Raw genomic sequence first — 20,155 nt, 5'->3', positions numbered from 1 at the left:
ATAATAATACTATCCTATGTGAACCAAGTTTTTAACAGCTTTAAAAGACATTCCATATATTCATTATATATATTTCATATATATTATTTTAGAATTTTCTTCACTTTAACCTCCATGGCTACATACCTACATATCTAGTTCTTTTTTTTTTCAATGTTTATTAATTTTTGAGAGACAGAGACAGAGTGCAAGTGGGTGAGTGTCAAAGAGAGAGGGAGACACAGAATTCAAAGCAGGCTCCAGGCTCTGAGCTGTCAGCACAGAGCCCGTCGCGGGGCTGGAACTCGTAACCGTGAGATCATGACCTGAGCCAAAGTCGGATGCTTAACTGACTGGGCCCAGAATTCCATTCTATTGCATGTCAGCCTAGGACTGTGTAACTTTTCCAACACAGGATATATGATTTTAAGAACATAAATCATGTTATTATTTTTCACATATATTTCTTTCCTTCTGAATCCTTAAAAAAACTTACCTGGTGCTATGTCTTTATCTAGTAGGTAATCAAATTTTGCTTTTTAAAAGTTATGCTAATTTATCTTGGAATAAAAGGACTATTTTAAAAAATTTAATGTAGGAACAAGTAATGCTGTGTGAAAATGCTCTCCTGAAAATGACAAATTTTTTGTATCAATAAAAAATTGCGAGGATATGAGACTGTAATGGCTCAATTTCAGTGGACTGCAGAGTTCCGTAATAGAACAATTTAAAGTGACTGTTTTTAATCTCTCAGGATCTAGAAGATTTGATTAGAGCAAAAGAAAAAGAAGTAGAGAAAATTGAGCAGAATGGACTTGCTTTGATTCAGAACAAGAAAGAAGAAGTCTCTGGTGTTGTCATGAGCACGCTGCGGGAGCTCAACCAAACCTGGGCAAATTTAGACCACATGGTAATAACTGCTTGCAGAGACCTGACATTAAGACCATGTTTTTCTTCTCGTGTCCACATGTGTCATGGTTTTTGGTTTTCCTGAAATAGCTGAGTAGTTACAGAATATCAACCTTATCTCTTTGTACTAAGTCTACTTTATTAATCTCCCTTAAAAAAAAAAAAGTCTAGCTTTGGATATTTCCTATAACAGACATTATCATGAACATTACTCTCTTAATAGTCTCATCCATTCCCATGTCCATAGATACCACCTAGGTACAGACAGTTCTCAAATGTGTCTCCCCAGCCTGGATTTCTTTCCTAAACTCTAGACAGAGACAGAGAGAGAGATGCAACTTATAGACATCTCTTCTTACAGGACCAGTAGACATCTCAAACTTGCATGCCGAAGCCAACTCCTAACTCTTGCCCCACAAACCTATGCTTTCTGCCATCTCAGTGATTGATGGCTCTGCCCGGTTGCTTAGACAGAAGACTGTGTGGTCATTCTTCACTCTTCTCTTTCTCTCATTCCCCATGTCTGGTCCCTCAGCAATTTTGTCAGCCTTCTTTTCAGAAGAGATCTAGAATCCAGCCTCTCCCCCATCTCTGTAGCCCGCACCTCGGTCCAAGTCAGCATCATTGCTGGCTTTGGTTATTTCCGTGGCCTCCATGCCAGAGAGAGGTCCTGTTAAATGGAAGCCAGATAACACTAGTCATCTGCTTAGAACCCCTCGATAGCTTCTTGCCTAGTTCAGAATGAGGCCAAAACTTGGCCCCATGACCTGGGCTCCCATAGTCCCTTTGACCTGTCCTCTGCTGCTGTCCCACAGGTTCCTATTGCTTTTGATCTCTCCGTACTCTTGAACTCCAATGGCCCGTTCCACACCCAGGGACTCTGCATTGACTGTTCCCTCCATCTGGGACACCCTCTCCCAGTATCCTCATGGGCTACTCCCTCTCCTCAAATTTCTTGTTCAAGTTCATCATCTCAGTGAGGGCTTTCCTGTCTACTTTGTTTTAAATGACAGCTTCCACATCCCTATCTCACCCTCCCTGACTCTCTTCTCTGCTTTGCTTTTATCTATATTATTTATCAATTTCTAACTGAGGATACAGCCCACTTGTTTAAATTTCTCTCACTAAAATGTAAGCTCTATGAAGACATTTGATAAATACATGCCAAATGGAGTGCTGAATCCTCCAATAATAAATACATGTAACAACAGATACTGCTCTGTACACACCTGTGTGAGTAGTTACCATCCATACTTTGCAGAGATGCGGGCTAAGGCACAAGCAGGTTAGGTGACTGGGACCCTTGGAGCACAGCAAACAGCTCCTTACAGTCTATGTACTCGTCCAGGTGCAGCCTTCGAGTCTGTCCTTACCTTGTCTTTAACCCAGTTTTAAATCTATTTTATTTCATTTTATTTTATGCATTTTTATAAACAATTACAAATCTGGGAAATAATTTACTCTTATCAATTAAGTGATTCTTTCACAGAAACATCTTTTCATGAAAAACCAACAAAAATGATACAAAAACTAAATAGACTGTTTAAAAATTCTGATTAATCTCCTGGCTTTTTTTTCCTGTCCTCCCCTGACTTTCTGGGTGAAGTCCGCCCCCTCTCCGGTCTGCGCCTCTGGGCTTTATACCATTTGTGAGACAGCACTTTTGTAACCCTGTGGCCTATTCGATAGTAGTTTGGTTGGTTTCAGCATTTTTCGTTTATGCTAAGAACAAAATCGGAGAAAGCAGGGACAAATTAATTTATATGATCTATTTTCTTAATTATGGCCATACTTACTCCTTATTCAAAAGATTACATTTAGAGGATTAAGGGTGACATCCAGGAAGTCCAAAGTAGATATCTTTATAAATGATACAGATCAAACTAAGAACTAACATTTTCTATTGCAGATAAGTCTAGGGAAAGAATGTTCTTAGATGTTTTGTCTTAAGATAGGAATTTGAGGGTTTGTGTGCATGTGTGTGTGTGTGTGTGTGAGAGAGAGAGAGAGAGAGAGAGAGAGAGAGAAGAGAGCATGCATACGTGTGATGGAAGGAAGGAAGGAGGGAGGGAGGGAAGGAAGGAAGGAAGGAAGGAAGGAAGGAAGGAAGGAAGGAAGGAAAGAAGGAAGGGGATAAATAGATATTTTTTATTTCATTTCTTGGGACCAGAGTGCATAGATTCAAATCTAGAACTCTCATATTCTGATAGTAGGATCTCAGGTGATTTTCATAACCTGAGGTGTCTCAGGTTTTTTATCTATAAGATGGAGATAATAATTACAGCCACCTCATAAGGTTATTATAAGGATTGAATGAGTTCATGCATTTAAAACCCTCATTTAATATATTTCCTAAACTGTGGTATTAAATATATTGACCTTTTATCACTTTTATATTATATAGATACATAGAATGTATATTATGTGTATTACATACAAAGGTCCTATATTACATTTTTAAGCATTTAAATTTAGACAGTAGTCAAAAGTATGAAAGACATAAATTTCAATATTGCTACATATTTTCAAATCTTTTTTTTCTAGTTTATTTATAATGCCTGAAACCCTGATGAAGTTCTTAGATACTAATGTTGCTTCCATCAATTCAATATATATTCTATCATTTTTTGTTGTTGTTTATTTATTTTTGAGAGAGAGACATACAGAGCACAAGCTAGGAGGGGCAGAGAGAGAGGGAGACACCGAATCCAAAGCAGGCTCCAGGCTCCGAGCTGTCAGCACAGAGTCCGATGTCGAACTCACAAACTGTGAGATCGTGACCTGAGCTGAAGTCAGACACTTAACCGACTGAGCCACCCAGGCGCCCCTCCATCATTTTGAATATTATGCAATTATAAGAAGTTTCTGTCTCTTTCAATAGGTTGGGCAGTTCAAGATACTGTTGAAGTCCGTGTTTGACCAATGGAACAATCACAAGGAGGCCTTTGATGAGATAAACAGTTACCTCATGGAGGCCAGATATTCTCTTTCCCGCTTCCGCCTGCTGACTGGTTCTTTAGAAGCTGTACAAGTTCAGGTAGACAATCTTCAGGTAAGGAATGAATTTAACCCATCTTTCATATTCTCTTTAGTTTGATAAAATTAAAAACAAATGTGAACATCATCCTGGGATATTGCTATATATTGTTTACATTTAATTATTTTTAAATATTTAAAATTATCTTAACCTGCTTTATTTTCAACTTAATTAAACTTGCCTGTGGATAACGCATTTCTGGATTAGTTGGTATATAACCAAATGATTTAAAAAATTCTATTACATAAATATCCATGTGAATATATTTTATAGAATGATTTTACCTTCAAGCCAGCCTCCCTGACCCATTGTCGCTGCCTTGTGTCTTCCCTTTCTCTCTTTATCCTGCTTCTCCCAACATATTCTAAGGGATTAAAAAGAAAATAAAGAGAAAGATAGCAAAGTGGTAAATTTGTAAACTATTAAGTTGTTTTCCTTTCGTTCAGCATAGTATCAGTGGTCTGTCTGATGTGTACACGTAAGCCTCTTTTTCTAGCACTTACTGCTTGGTTTCCTGTGTGCCTGTCATCACTGTACTCATATAGAATGACATCGCTGCTGTTTGACCCTACAGAGCACTCTCTTACCTCAGGCCACTGCCTTCAAATCAGCTATCACTCTTACTCCCCTGTGCACTGGGCATTGACCGGGCACTGTCACCTGTGGCCGCTCTTTCTCCCTGGCTAACTCCTGCAGACTATGGGATGGGCAGGACAGGCCCTCCGGGGAGGGGATGCCAGCAGGAGCCCAGCATGTACCCTCCTTACATTAGTTCGTTTCCCTGCTTGGCAATGAAAGTTCATATGCTGCCGACCTCATACGCCGCCTCTCTGAAGGGAATGCTTTTTCTTGTGGATGGGATAAGAGGGAGGGAGGATAAAACATACATATATAATTTCTTTAAACCTTAAATAGTTGTTGCAGATACTGAGAATCATTAAAATGTGCTTTGAGAATAGTAAGTTTGAAAACATATTTTCTAGCTTTGCGGCAATTAGAAGTACTTTTTAGTGTAGCCTGTTCTATGTCTAACACCTGCATATGCTGTCTTAAGATACAAAAGGATTTTGATTTGATGGCAATCAGATATTGGTGTTAAACAGAACTCGGTTTTTGTAGCCTACTTCACCTAGAGAGTTTTACTAAGAACTGAGTCTGTCACCTCAGCAGTATTTCCGGGGAAACGTCTTCCTTCAAGGTGCTTCACTGGTCCTTGGTAGAAGACTTGCCAAGTCTATAATCTGCCCAGTAAATATTCCTTGCAAGGAAGAACACCCAGATATAGAACTTATAAATGGTACCCGGAATCATCATGACTTCTTAAGGTCTAGTTATTGGGAGTTTCTGGTAGAACACCTGTAGGTATGTAATACAAGGGAGACGTGGGTTTTGACTTTGAACAGCAAAGAGAACCAGTGTGACAGATGGCATGGCTTCCTACCAGTTGACGGACAGGGACACTCCTGCAAGCTTTTCCAGCAGAATTCCAGATGCCACTATAAGAAGGTTCAGTTGCTAGGAATCCCTTCTTACACCCATAAGAGCAAAATCATTAAAAGAAGAAATGATTATCTAATGAAAACTTATAAAGCATTGGAACAAAGTCATGGTTTGTGTATGTTTATGTACGCATTTATGAAAACAACTCTAAATTACTTTTAAACTCGATTATTAGAATTTGCATCCTGTCACGTCATCTGTGGCACTTTTTTCCCCCCCCCCCTTGGGAAGAATCTTCAAGATGATCTGGAAAAACAGGAAAAGAACTTACAGAATTTTGGTTCCATCACCAACCAACTGTTAAAAGAATGTCACCCACCTGTGACAGAAACTCTTACCACCACATTAAAAGATGTCAACATGAGGTATGGAACATGCTAATTTTACACTGTTATGCATTATTTTACATTACAGCCTTATTATAAATAATGATACAGCTAAAACTTGCTGGCATTTTGAAATTGAGCTTTAAAGACTCTATTCATGTTTTGATTTTCACAAATGAATTTAAGGTAAGAAAATGCAGTGAAGAGGCTTAGAAAGAAATGAGAGCTGCTATATATCCCAAGATTGACCTCATTCCTACTATCTACCCCTGAAATATGAGTGAGCCATATTACATGATACAATTATGTCAGATTGAGACGAGACATCCCTGCATTATTTCCATATTCACGTGAAGCAGGGTCATGAAAAATAATATAGTAAATAACGGCATTTGTTGAGAGGTGTTAATCTGCCCATGAGTGTTGGCTGTTGTTTCCAGATGGAATAACTTGCTGGAAGAGATTGCTAAGCAGCTGTGCTCCAGCAAGGCACTCCTTCAACTTTGGCAAAGATACAAGGACTACTCCAAACAGTGTGCTTCTACGGTTCAGCAGCAGGAGGATGGAGCCAGTGAGCTCCTGAAGGCAGCCACTAACAAGGACATTGCCGATGACGAAGCTGCGACGTGGATTCAGGATTGCAACGTATGTTTAGGAACGCTGGCGCTTTCCCACCACGCGGGTCTTAGACATCTCGAGTTTAGCAGGGCTCGGGCTGATTGTGGGTAAGCTTCTGGTACGTCTCAGTATGTGGGACAGCTCTCCAAAAATTGTTTGTAAGTATCAGCGAGGCTCCTAGGTTTTCAGAACACAGTTGCACGTGTATCAGATTTAAGAGGCCCCTCCCACTGTTTCGTGTTTAGAGAGGAGTGGTTTTCCCATTTTTTCCTAATGGCATCCCATCCATGTGAAGATTTGGGCTGTTTTTACAGATTTGATCAATTTGAGAAATGACCACATGGAGAATAATGTTGTATCTTTTAAAAATCTGTGAAAAGTATTATCTATATCTTATGTAAGCATTAACATCATTATTTCTTCTAAGAATTTAATAGTAGAAAGAAGTCTTTCTCTCCTGACTTACTGGAATACTTCTTTTTAATAAAATATTTCTCTTTTTTACTGAAGTTGCCAATAACCTACTTTAGGTTTTCAGGAACAGTTCTCTTGTTTCACTCATTCCATGCTTCTGACTCTTCGTCCTTATTTGTCTTTATTTTAATGAACTTGTTTCAAAGACCTTCTTGTAAACTTTCCCAAATCGATGTATTAGAATTAGGCAAGTTGTAAAAAGCACATAAATAAAATTTCAACCTATCCTAATACCTTCACATAAATACTGAATAAATTACCTTAGAGCCAAAGTTTAATATTTACAGTAAAGGTAACGTAATGCTTTTCTCCCTGACTTCCACATTTTATCTTTATAAGATTCGTGATTTTTTTTTTAAAGTTTTTTAATGTTTATTTTTGAGAGAGAGAGAGAGAGAGAGACAGACAGACAGACAGCACAAGCAGGGGAGGGGCAGAGAGAGAGAGAAGGAGATACAGAATCGGAAGCAGGCTCCAGGCTCTCAGCTGTCAGCACAGAGCCCGACGTGGGGCTCGAACTCACAAGCCTTCGAGCCATGAGATCATGACCTGAGCCGAAGCCAGCTGCTTAACTGACTGAGCCACTCAGGTGTCCCAAGATATGTCATTTTAAAGTTTCAGTCCTCCTGAGTTGATATACACATACCTGTTTTAGAGGGCAATGCTCCAAATTATTTCTCTGAATTTGTTAAAAATCTATGTCAAAGTCAGAGGTGCCCCGCCCCCCCTTTTTTTCCCTCCCTTTCACAAGAGTCAATGTATAGGCATAGCAAGCTTTGCTCTTTCCACCGTGTCTGGTGGGTCAAGAACCAGTCATTTGTCATCTCTTAGTGGTAGAAGGAAACTAGAAACAGGGAGTTTCCATTGGCTTAAATTTTGAGCATATGAGTGTCCCACAAAGAAATGGAGGCAAGAGAAACTATGGCAAAGAATGAAGATACAGTCTTCTTTTTATACTGCTTGACTCTGCTCACCAGGGCCATTGCTGGGGTTCTATGCCCCACTAAAACAGGAGGGCCCATTGTAACCACTATAATGTGACCACGCACACAGAAGATGCTGTTGACAAACTCATCCCTTGTGTGTATAATATTAATTAGAAACAGGCAAAATGTAGCACTGTGGGGTTTTTTTAACTTTCTTTTTTTAATTTTTTTTAACATGAGATTTATTGTCAAATTGGTTTCCACACAACACAAACTCAACCCTTGTGTGTATAATATTAAGTAGAAAAAGGCAAAATGTAGCACTGTGTTTTTTTTAACTTTATTTTTTTATTATTTTTTTAATATGGAATTTATTGTCAAATTGGTTTCCACACAACACCCAGCGTAGCACTGTGTTGTTGATTTGATATCAACTACAGGAAAAGATAGGAAAAATGCCCAAATGTTTCATTATTGGCTCTACTTGTAGTCGTGTTTCTTCTTGTTTATGTATGTTTCTCTGCAGTTCCCCCGATGTCCTACAATGAACCTAGGTGATTTTTATTATAAGAATAGCACATTTATCTCTAAAAATGTTAGCACCCATCTGGTTTTTTTTGTTTTTTTTTTTTTTAATTTTTAACATTTATTTTTGAGACAGAGAGAGACAGAGCATGAACAGGGGAGGGGCAGAGAGAGAGGGAGACACAGAATCTGAAACAGGCTCCAGGCTCTGAGCAGTCAGCACAGAGCCCGACGCGGGGCTCGAACTCACGGACCGTGAGATCATGACCTGAGCCGAAGTCGGACGCTTAACCGACCGAGCCACCCAGGCGCCCCTAGCACCCATCTGGTTTTAAACGTCAGATTTAATGCTTGATCATTTTTCTGCAGGTGAAGGTGATTTAGTGTAATAAATCGACAAAGTAAGAACTGAGTGCTTCTAGACGTGTGGACCTTTGCTGATTATCAGTTTAAGGAGTACCCTTAGCATGTTGTTGCATAATGGCATATTTTCATCGTCTATAGGATCTCCTCAAAGGCTTGGGGACAGTGAAGGATTCCCTTTTTGTTCTCCGTGAGCTGGGAGAGCAGCTCAAGCAACAAGTGGATGCTTCAGCAGCATCAACCATTCAATCCGATCAGCTGTCCTTGAGTCAACGCTTATGTGCCCTAGAACAGGCTCTCTGCAAGCAGCAGACCATGTTACAGGTGTGTTATAAATCGGGCGTTCTATAACATCTGAGCCTCAACACAGGAAAAGAAAATTTTTCCATCGTTGAGACCTTGCCTCTTTCAAGAGCAAAGAATTAAAAAGTAGACAAACTTGGAAGTTCCAGTGGGGACAAGGGAAGGTGGGAGTCTTGCACTGTCCTTTCCAATGTAATTTTGCCCTTGAACCAATGCCTCCTTCTAGAGTACTGAGTAAAATGTGTTCAACTAATAAACACTAAGTGGCTTTAATATTGACATTCATGTTTATATAGCAAGTTTTTGCCAAGAATCATAATATATTTCTGTTTGGAAGTATATTTTACAAATAACTTTAGTTCATTAATAAATGGTACATAGGAATAATTCTGTTTTCAAAACATTACGTTAATAAAGAGAAGAAAGCTTAAATCATACAGCCTTGTTTCTTTAGGAAAGGCATCTTGAGGATGGCACTTTGACACAACGATATGAAAAATAATTTCAATACCCACTTACCCTTTAACTAGATTCTAAATATCAATTTTCTTTTGTGGGAAAAAATAAAGGCTGGAGTTCTTGACTATGAAACCTTTACCAAGAGTTTAGAAGCTTTGGAGGCCTGGATAGTAGAAGCGGAAGAAATATTGCAAGGGCAGGACCCTGGCCACTCTTCTGACCTCTCGACCATCCAGCAAAGGATGGAAGAACTTAAGGTAAGTGCTTTCAAATCCTAGCCCCAGATCTTCTATCTTTTGTCCTCAAAATCTTAAGGAATACTCACAACTCCTAAGATAGGCCTACTTTTTATTTTGAGCTTCCAAAGAAACCCTTGCCAGCTCTGTTTTCCTGGAGTGAGCACACACTGATTTCACAGACTGCGGTGGGAGCCTGGCCAGGAGCAGCCCTAGGACCCCAGCTCAGTGCTGCTTCTCACCTCTTCCCATGCCCAGTGGGCAACCTCCTCCTTCACAGCCCATGGAACCTCCATCCCCGTCTCTACCTTCCTCTCCTACACAAGCCCCCTGTCTCTCGGATCCTGGCAACAGCCTCCATGACTCTCCTTGCAGCCACTCCTCCCCCTCCAGCCCACAGCGGCCAGAATGATCTTCTTCTAAAAGGTTTTACTTAATTATGAACTATTTTTTTTTTTTAATTTTTTTTTTCAACGTTTTTATTTTTGGGACAGAGAGAGACAGAGCATGAACGGGGGAGGGGCAGAGAGAGAGGGAGACACAGAATCGGAAACAGGCTCCAGGCTCTGAGCCATCAGCCCAGAGCCTGACGCGGGGCTCGAACTCACGGACCGCGAGATCGTGACCTGGCTGAAGTCGGACGCTCAACCAACTGCGCCACCCAGGCGCCCCAATTATGAACTATTTTAAACAGTCAGTAAATAAAATAATACCATAGACATGCCAAGTTCATTGTCTTTTTCCTCTGCTTAAAACCCTCCGCGGGTTCCCACTGCTCTCCCAGGGTGAAGACCGGTGTGGATTATCAGGCCCAGGGTACCTGGCTTGCACCTTCTTTAGGGCCTCATCCATCTCAGCATCCATCACAGTGCTTCTGTGGAAACACACTATGTTCCCCTTTCCGGAATTCCTTTTTTTTGCCCCACCAACTCCCTTCCCACCAAAAGGAATTAACTTTCGGTCATTTTGTTCAATGTCACTCTCTTAAGAAAGTTTTTTCTTTTGTTCATGGTCAGGGTCCCCAGGGACACACTTCCAAAGTACACTATTTTTTTTTCTTAAATTTTTTTTTCATACCAGTTAATTATGTTCATGTGATCAGGTGACCACTGTTGTGGAATAGTATTGTGACTCTATTATTAGAAGAGTATCTTACAGTCTGTAAGCCCCGTGAGAAAGACCATGGCATGTGAGTTTTGTTCATGTGATATCTGTCCATGGAAATTCTGCCATTTGGTTGTTAAGCTTTTGGCTTCAACACTTGGGAAGATTTATTCTGTCTGCAGGGTAATGAGCCTATTTCAGAGCATGAAAAGAGAAAACACACAGCCAAAGGTGTCCTGACATTTCCTTCCTCCTGTAGCTGGTTTCCTAGATGGGGTTATAGATGCCCACACGAAAAACAGAAAAGACAACCTTGTCCTATGTTTGAGATCTGAAAGCATAGACGGCATTGTCAGCTGAGTCTCACCAACTTTGGGATTGGGGCCAAGGACCTAAAACTGAAGCTGTGAAATAATGTGTGGTGGCTTCCAAACTTGAATGGGATCGTGTTCCATCTAGCAAGAGGTCCACAGCTCCTGTTACCCAGACCTGCCACCTGCTAGCTGGGGGGCCTTGCGCAATTTACCTACAGATTCTCAGCATCTTGTCTCCCATCCTGAAACCGGAATAGTAGTGGTACTTACCTTATGGTATTGTTTTGCAAATGAGTTATTACCTGTAAAGCTCTTATAATAATACTTGGTTTATAATAAGTGCTTAAGGAATGGTAGCTATTACTATTATAGTTGTTGCTATTATAAATATTATTATTGGTGTTAGATAATAATGGAGCAGAATAGCACAGATACATGGAATATACAGGGTAAGAAATAAGCCTTCTCAGTCATCAGCATAATTTTCATCCTTCATCAGTTACCAAGAATTACTTATGAGTAAATAGACCAAGTAAATAATACACATAAACTACCTACATGTTCAGTGAAACCAAGTAAGTAGCTGTAAAAGCAATTGCAGCAGAAGCACTGGAAACTGATTAGGAAATGTAGCTCTTTTTTATTTGCAGCTCTGGAGATTACAAGGAAGTGGCCTAGAAATGCATAGGAGCCCAAAGACTGGCTTCTTCCAGAAATCTGAAGTCCACTGTGCAGCGTGAAAGAACTCTGCCTTTTCTTACCATAGTGCTAAATTGGCTTTTAAATCTTGCTTTCAGGGACAGATGTTAAAATTCAGCAGCATGGCCCCAGATTTAGACCGTCTAAATGAGCTTGGATATAGGCTACCCCTGAATGATAAAGAAATCAAAAGGATGCAAAATCTGAACCGGCACTGGTCTCTGATCTCCTCTCAGACAACAGAGAGATTCAGGTAGAGTAACCAAGAGATGTTTTGGCCACTCCGATAGATCAGTAGAAATGAGTGCATGGCTTGTGTACATTTATAAGTTCCGAGTCTTTCCAATGATACTTACAAAATTTGAACCAGAAGTGGCAAATTCAGTGAAATGGTTGCCCATGCCTAAGGTACTAAAAATTGTTGGAACAAAAAAATTTTAAAAAGAAAACTCATATAAGAATTATTAAAGATACATACATAATTTTATCATTCTTAAAACTTACCACTTTAAACTTTTATTCTTTTTTTTTTTTTTTTTAATTTTACTACCTGAGGTGAAAACTTTGTGGTGGTCAATTTAGAAGTAGAGGCAGAGGATATTCATTTAATCTAGTTTTATATACTAACAATATAAGAACAAAAACATAATCATATTCTCTTTCCTTTGGTCTGTCAGTAAGTTGCAGTCGTTTTTGCTACAACATCAGACTTTCTTGGAAAAATGTGAAACATGGATGGAATTCCTGGTTCAAACGGAACAAAAGTTAGCAGTAGAGATTTCTGGCAATTATCAGCATCTTTTGGAGCAGCAGAGAGCACATGAGGTAGGTTATGCCAGTGGGTTTTCGGGTAATAACAATGCCATGTGGAGGAGTTCAAACACTGTATCTTGTGTTGATAGCTCTTAAGCTTGGAGTTTTCCCATCTTAATTACAAAAGTGTGGTCCAGTTCTTTGCTTCCATAGTTGGCTTTAAAAACGTGTCAGGCGTCAATATCCTGTGATGTATACTGCCGGAATTGTGGTAAAAGTCTCCTTATGGGGGGTAAAGGGTGGGGAGAGGGATCACGGGTGTGTGTGGAAGGAATGCAGAAAGACAATTTTTGAATTGAGTTACATACTACGTTAATATTGCCAAGGCTAGTTGATTAAGAAATTATGCCTTGATCACGAGTCTTTGATAAATGAAAATTGTGTGTTCTGTAAAAAGCATTTCCATACCAGATATCTCCAAGTGTACCTCTTGGTCAAGACTCATTATAATTATTTCTTAAGAAACACTGAAGAGAGAACTGTGTGCGAAAAGCAAAATAATTACTTTGCTATTAGTCTCGGTTTCCTGGTGTAACTAAATTGTCCCATGTATTTATGAAATATACGCAAATGGAGAGAGAGATAGGATTTACCTAAAAGCAGAGAAAAGCTTAATGCAGAGCTTGAAAGAGAATGAAACTAGGGGCATCTGGGTGGCTCAGTCAGTTGAGCACTGGACTCTTGATTTCACCTCAGGTCATGATCTCACAATCGTGAGAGCAAGCCCTGCATTGAGCTCCACATTCAGTGTGGAACCTGCTTAAGATTCTCTCTCCCGCTCTCTCTCTCTCTCTCTCTCTCTCACTCTCTCACTCTCTCACTCTCACTCTCTCTCTGTCCCTCTGCCTATCTCCCCAGTTTGTGTGCTCTTGCTCTCTCTCTCTCTCTCACACACACAAAAAAGAATAAAACTAATTTTAAAGCATTTTCCTTAAATTTTAAAAATAGAGAATTTAAAAATGTAGAAGGTATTTTTAAGTCCATTTTTATCAAGGTGACTTAGAATGGAATAAAAGACAATGAATCAAAACTAAAGTCAGCTATCACTTTATATCCACTATGATGACTATGATGAAAAAGACAGCATGTGTTGATGAGGGTATATAGAAATTGAATCCTCATGCTACTGGTGGGGATGTAAAATGGTGAAGCTGCTTTGGAAAACAGTTGGACAGTTCCTGAAAATATTAAACAGAGTTACCATATGACCCAATAATTCTACTCTTAACTTTATACCCAAGAGAAATGAAAATATGTGTCCAGAAAAACTTGTGCAAGAATATCGTCCATATCAGTGTTATTTATAGTAACCCACAAGTGGGAACAACTTAAATATCCATCAGCTGATGAATGAATAAATAAAATGTATGGAATACTATTCAGCAATCAAAAGGAATGTGGTGATGATACATACTTCACATGGTCAACATTGAAAACATTATGCTAAGTGGAAAGAAGCCAGTCACAAAAGACAGGCAGGATGCTATTTACATGAAATATCCAGAGTAGGCAAATGCATAGACACAGAAAATGTTAGTGATTACCTAGTGCTCATGGACTGGGAAGAAATGGAGAGTGATTGCTGAGTGTGGAGTTCTTTTCAGGGTAATGGTCTAAAGAAAATAGTCTAAAATTGATTGTCGTGGTGTGTGCCCAACTCTGGGAACATAATTAAAGTCCTGAAATTATAGACTCTAAGTAGGTGAATTGTTAAGGCATGTGAATTATTATCTCAATAAATTTGTTTTAAAAACTGTGGAAAAATTTGAAAAACTTTCTGTTGAATTTTTTTAGCGAAAAAATTTTATTAACCAAATTAAGTTAAAAAACAGTGACTTAAGAAATTGGAGGTTTTAAAATCTTTTCAACTTTCTAAAAGATCTTAAGCTATTCCCTATCTGAAAAAAAAACAGAATACTAATTATGTGTTGACACTTAATGTTATTAGGTGATTTTGAAAGAAGTGAAACATAATTCTACCTTTAGTCGCTTAGTTTTACTAAACAAAAATGAAACTTTAAATATATCTTAATTGGTTGTTTAAAAATATATTATTTCGGGGTGCCTGGGTGGCTCAGTCGGTTGAGTGTCCAACTTGGGCTCAGGTCACGATCTCGCGGCTTGTGAGTTCAAGCCCCGCGTCAGGCTCTGTGCTGACAGCTCAGAGCCTGGAGCCTGTTTCAGATTCTGTGTCTCCCTCTCTCTCTTTGCCTGTACCCCACTTGCACTCTGTTTCTCTCTCAAAAATAAACATTAAAAACATTTTTTTAATGCATTATTTCTATACTGCAGGATTTTACACATATCCTGATTCAACTGGAAACATTTTTCAAAGCTTTGCTAAAACCAGAATTTTTGGAAAGTTACCAGAAAACTTGTCACTGAAATTGGGAACTCTAAAGTATGTTTTTCTATTTTTCAAATAATAGTTGTTTCAAGCAGAGATGTTCAGTCGTCAGCAGATTTTGCACTCGATCATTATTGATGGGCAGCGTCTTCTAGAACAAGGTCAAGTTGATGACAGGTAGGATCCTTGATATATTATTATGAAGAAAGTTTCCAGTGAATTAGTTATTTTCTTTTTAACGAGCAGATTAGAGGGCATGTATCTAATCTTCCTAAGGCAATTGTGCTGCAATGGAGCCTCAGTAATTGAAGGAGAGGCTTGTCTGAATCTCGGAAATGAGTGAGTATTGAGTCTTCTTTAAGAACTGCTGTTATATAAAGGACATAGAGTAATTGGAAATCACCTAGCCAACCTTCTCCAGACCTCTCAGGAGACTGGAATTAATGAATAGATCAGAACAAATTGTATCGATGATGTATCAATGGTTTATAAACAGATGCTTCTAATATTCTCATACAGCTACAGAAATTGTATCCTCAAGGGAGCATAGAGATCACTAGATCATCTCTCTTACTTATAGATGAAAACTTGAGGTCCAGAAATGTGAACTGATGTGACCAAGGTCACTCAGCTACGTAGCTGGTTTTTAGTCAGGACCAGACAGCTTTCCCATAGCATAGTAATTCCAGGTTTGAAAATGGTTTGCTGCCTTAAGGCAGCAGACACACAAACTGAAATCCTGCTTCCTCTTCATTTACTTAGCAGATTGCCTCTTTATTAAAAATGAAGAGGCAAAATCTAGCTCATCTTTCGACTTCTGGTGTGTGAATTGACCATTTCATACCGTGTTTACATTTCCTGGGAACAATGGCTAGTCTGTTGCATCTACTTTATGTGGTGATATTGGAGTATAACTGCATTTATTACATAAAAACATCTCTCCCATATTAAGGCCCAGTAACCGTGATTAGAATTAACTTAGTGTTTTTTTCAAAAATGAAAAAACAAAAAACAAACAAAACAGAACATAAATCATTGTTTTTATTAAAAGGGGTTTTTTTTTAATGTTTTGGAAGCAATTTCAGTTTTGAGTGGATATTTCTTTGGAGGTAACATGGAACATTTTCATGGTCATGCTATGGAACAACAAAATATGATACCGTATTTATTCTTTTCTAAAAAATTATGTATTTAAATTCAAGTTAGTTAACATACAGTGTAGTATTAGATTCAGGGGGACAACCCAGTGACTCATCACAACGCAGCAATTGAAAACTACTAGGTATTTATCCAAAGGATACAAAAATGCTGAATCCATATTTATTCTGTTCAAAGTGAGCCAGACTTAAACATGGGCTTTACTGAGAATTTAAGGCCTTCAAAATGAAACAAATTCAAATTCAATTAGCTTATTCTTGCTTTAGCCTCCCTTGATCAACTCTATAACAGTATTATAAAAGTTTAAGTGAGGAAGTAAAACAAAATTTAAAAGTCATGTACAAGCCAACATCTATTCAATTGTAAATGTTAACAGTTAAGGAGAAACGCCAAAAAGAAGAAAATGGGAGGGTTGAACCAAGGATAATTCTCAAAGTTGAAAGGAAAAAAAAAATTTTGGATTAGAGCACGAAAGCACCAGATTAGGAATGTATTGTGTTTTAAAAGTTCATTTCTAAATTTCGTGTTGAGAGTTCAAGTTCAGCCACAGGAACAGTGTCATGTGTTAAGTATTTCCTCACACTGGCAGGAAGCTCAGGACTGTTGAGGACAAGGGCTCCAAAGACATGGTGGATGGTGGCCTGAGGGGGAAAGTACTGTGGGAGGGTACTTTTCATGTTGCAGGACGTTCTCAAGTCCTCCAGTTAAATGTTTTCGGAGATGATGGATGCTTGTAACTTCTGGGGGAGTTTCATGAACCTAATTCATCACATTTGATTCTACTACAATTAGATTATTAATATCAGAATTTCCTTTCAGAAGCAAGAAGCACCAATAATACATTTGGTTTACAAAACCAACGTGTATAGTGGGCCTAGAAAATGAGAGGTGTCAAGAATGTAGGGGTCCAGAATAGTCAGTCAAGCTCAGATTGGAAGCCACCCTCAAGAGGAGAAAATAGTATATGGAAGGGAAGAAAAGGAAAACTTACGTGATAGAGAAAAAACAAGTGATGTTACACTTTAGTATTCAAAGGTGAATAATGCTCTAATCTACAGAGAAATTCATTCTATTTGATATAGGACAAACGAATTGTAGAACCACAAATTAAAACTTCATAGAGAACTACCAACCCTTTTTAAGGTTGAAAACACAGATGTAGGAAGGACAAACTAAAAGATCTGAGATTATTTAGCCTGAAGTTAAGAACACTTACATAAAACTTACTCTTTTTAAGTATATGGACAACCTTCATACAGCCAATGATAACTAGTTTGCATTTTTCTAAGAACAAAATGAAGTAGGCTTAACATGTAGAGGGGACGATCTAGATTCATATGTAGAATAATTTGCTGAAGATTAGGGCTGTTTACTGTAAGAGAATACAGAGAGTTTCCAAGGACAGTTTTAAAGAAACATTTTTAAATAACATGGTTTTATTTAAGTGGCTTATGATTCTGGCTGAAATAACCCCGTGTTGTTCATCCAAAGTGGCTTATAATTCTGGCTGGAAACTGAAGTGCATAAATAAGTTTTGGTCCTCATTTTCTCCCGCTGTAGCACAAACAAGATGTCGCCTCCTGCTGCATACACTTCTTAGGGTTTGGGCACATTCCCGTGGTGTCACTACCCAATGCTCCCCACCTCTTGTGTACTCAGGGAGAGAATAGATGACAGTGACTTTACAGATATGCCTTTAACCTGTGCTGAGACATGAAAATACTCACTGTTTGCCAAAACCAATAGTTTGACTGCTATAAATTTTAAAAATGACTTGAAATAGACCCAGTAACAGATCCTGGAATGATATTTGAAAACCTCTGCCCTAACTCACTTCTCAGGGCTTAGGGTCACCAAGCATATGCACATTGTGTGTAGACATGTCTGCTTATGAAAATGTACCCAGGGTAACAAAGTTTCCTCCCTATGTAATTATTTCTGCACCAGGGATGAATTCAACCTGAAACTGACCCTTCTCAGCAATCAGTGGCAGGGAGTGATTCGCAGGGCCCAGCAAAGGAGGGGCATCATCGACAGCCAAATTCGCCAGTGGAGGCGGTACAGGGAGATGGCAGAAAAGCTTCGTAAATGGTTGGTTGAAGTGTCCTATCTTCCCGTGAGTGCTCTCGGAAGTGTCCCAATACCACTGCAGCAGGCAAGGACCCTCTTTGATGAAGTGCAGGTAAGGTGCAAAACACACGGTCTTTAAACCTCTTCTGTGTTTCCACTGCACACTTTACCCTCGCCTCAGTTCTTCGCAAGGATTCTGGAGTGACACTGGAATGAGGACAATCATTGTTCCCGAGTGTCAACAGTAACACACAATACGATTGCATTACAAAGCCCGTGTATAGTGACGACACTCTGTCTGGCCAGGCCCAGCTGCTTACAGACCCTCTCCACTTTCCACACCAGTGCCTCCCAGCAGCTCACTAATCCCCAGCATGGAGGCAAAGGCAATGGCCGGGAAAGGAACACCGCATTGATTATACTCACGAGCAACATAAATGTGAACTTAAGCATTCCAGAAAAGATAAAAGTCTAGGTCCTGTCTGAGCTTTTTGTCCATTCCTGGCTTGGCTCCGTACTTCCATCTATCTGGGAACTGGGGACTCCAGCCCCTTAGACAGATACGTCCTAGTGCTCTTATCAGTGCTTCCCAGTATGTTTTATGGTCTCCTTTTGCTTTGGCGGTCACTGCTCTCTGCTTTCTTTCTCCTCGCTTCTCTGGGAGACCTCATCCACACATGTGTCTGCCTGCTACCAGCAGAGAAGGGCCAGTGTGGTATCTTCCAGTCCCATCTACCTCCTGAGCTTTCAACTTATATATTCAGATTATACATGTGTGCATACAGACCTAGTGTGCACCATGGGTTCCAGCTTCCAGCAGGGCCTGTGATCTCAGGACCAGCCATTCTCCAGCAGTCCATTTCCCACATCCCCAGCTCAAGGAAATGTCTGGCAGCGGCTAACGCTTCTATCACTTGGACCCTGGGAGGTGCTCTAGAGCTATTTTCTTTTCCTCTCCCTTCCCATATCTAATATATTCCCACTGCCACTGCCTTAGCCGTGCTCGTGATAGATGATAGCTTTCTTCTTCTTCTTCTTTTTTTAATATTTATTTATTTTTGAGAGAGAGACAGAGCGTGAATGGGGGAGAGGCAGAGAGCGAGAGGGAGATACAGAATCTGAAGGAGGCTCCACGCTCTGAGCTGTCAGCACAGAGCCGGATGCGGGGCTTGAACTCACAAGATCATTACCTAGGCCGAAGTTGGACGCTTAACTGACTGAGCCACCCAGGTGCCCCGTAGACGACAGCTTTCTAACCTGTTAGTATATCCAATATATGCCCACCTGCCATTCCGTCTTCTACCCTCCTGCAAAGTGTTGTAATCCAAACACATCACTTCCTTGCTTAATATTCCCCTGTGAATCTCGGTCACTTTCACTATTTAAAAAAAAAAAATGCCTTTGCAAGCGTGGTCTTGTGTCCTCTTCTGCCGCTCTATCACACGCATACTGCATTCCCCCTGAAAACTGCATCCAGGATCCTGAATTCATCATCTTTATCTCAATGGCAAATTTTCCCATCTTCATTTCTCTGTGTGGAAGGATTCCCCTGACTGACTCCTGGCCTTCCTCACACCAGGTCCTTCTTAATCTAGTCGTGTTCCTATGTCTCTAAGACTCATGAAGCCCTTTCCCTTCGAGGAAGCCTGTCTTGCATCCACATGGGTTAGATATTTGAGCACTGGTCTTTCTTGGAATCAGTTGTTTGTATCAAACAAGTGTCCTAAATGTTTTCGGCAGAAGAAATAAAAAGACCATAATAAAACTTAAAATATGTAGGAGTGGGTTCCCTACGCATCAGTCTCATGGGGCAGTTTTCATATTGCATTGTGACTGCATTTAATTTGGGGACAGAAACTAAGCCTCCCCCTGTCGAATCCTCACTCGTGTATACATTGCTTCATTCATGCCCAGAGTACGCGCTCAGTAATGTTTGTTGTATCGAGGGGGCGTGCTATGTATGAAAACCCGTAGGGTCGTTTAAAAATCCTTGGG

The 20,155-nt window shown here is 39.7% G+C and overlaps 1 protein-coding gene across 1 annotated transcript in view; it reads left to right on the top strand.

Moving 5' to 3' along the window:
• The window catches only part of SYNE1 (spectrin repeat containing nuclear envelope protein 1), a 480,852-nt gene that overhangs the window by 382,965 nt on the left and 77,732 nt on the right, over nt 1-20,155 (top strand). Inside the window, 10 exon segments of the mRNA XM_030316617.2 lie at nt 734-889; nt 3,770-3,940; nt 5,657-5,790; nt 6,192-6,396; nt 8,799-8,981; nt 9,530-9,676; nt 11,871-12,025; nt 12,450-12,597; nt 15,015-15,109; nt 18,038-18,272. Coding sequence (XP_030172477.1) covers nt 734-889; nt 3,770-3,940; nt 5,657-5,790; nt 6,192-6,396; nt 8,799-8,981; nt 9,530-9,676; nt 11,871-12,025; nt 12,450-12,597; nt 15,015-15,109; nt 18,038-18,272 — 1,629 coding nt within the window.

This window comes from Lynx canadensis, chromosome B2 (assembly GCF_007474595.2).
Source record: "Lynx canadensis isolate LIC74 chromosome B2, mLynCan4.pri.v2, whole genome shotgun sequence".
Classification (NCBI taxonomy): Eukaryota; Metazoa; Chordata; class Mammalia; order Carnivora; family Felidae; genus Lynx; species Lynx canadensis.
Note: the sequence above shows the minus strand (reverse complement) of the source record. Positions and strands in the feature narration are given on the sequence as shown.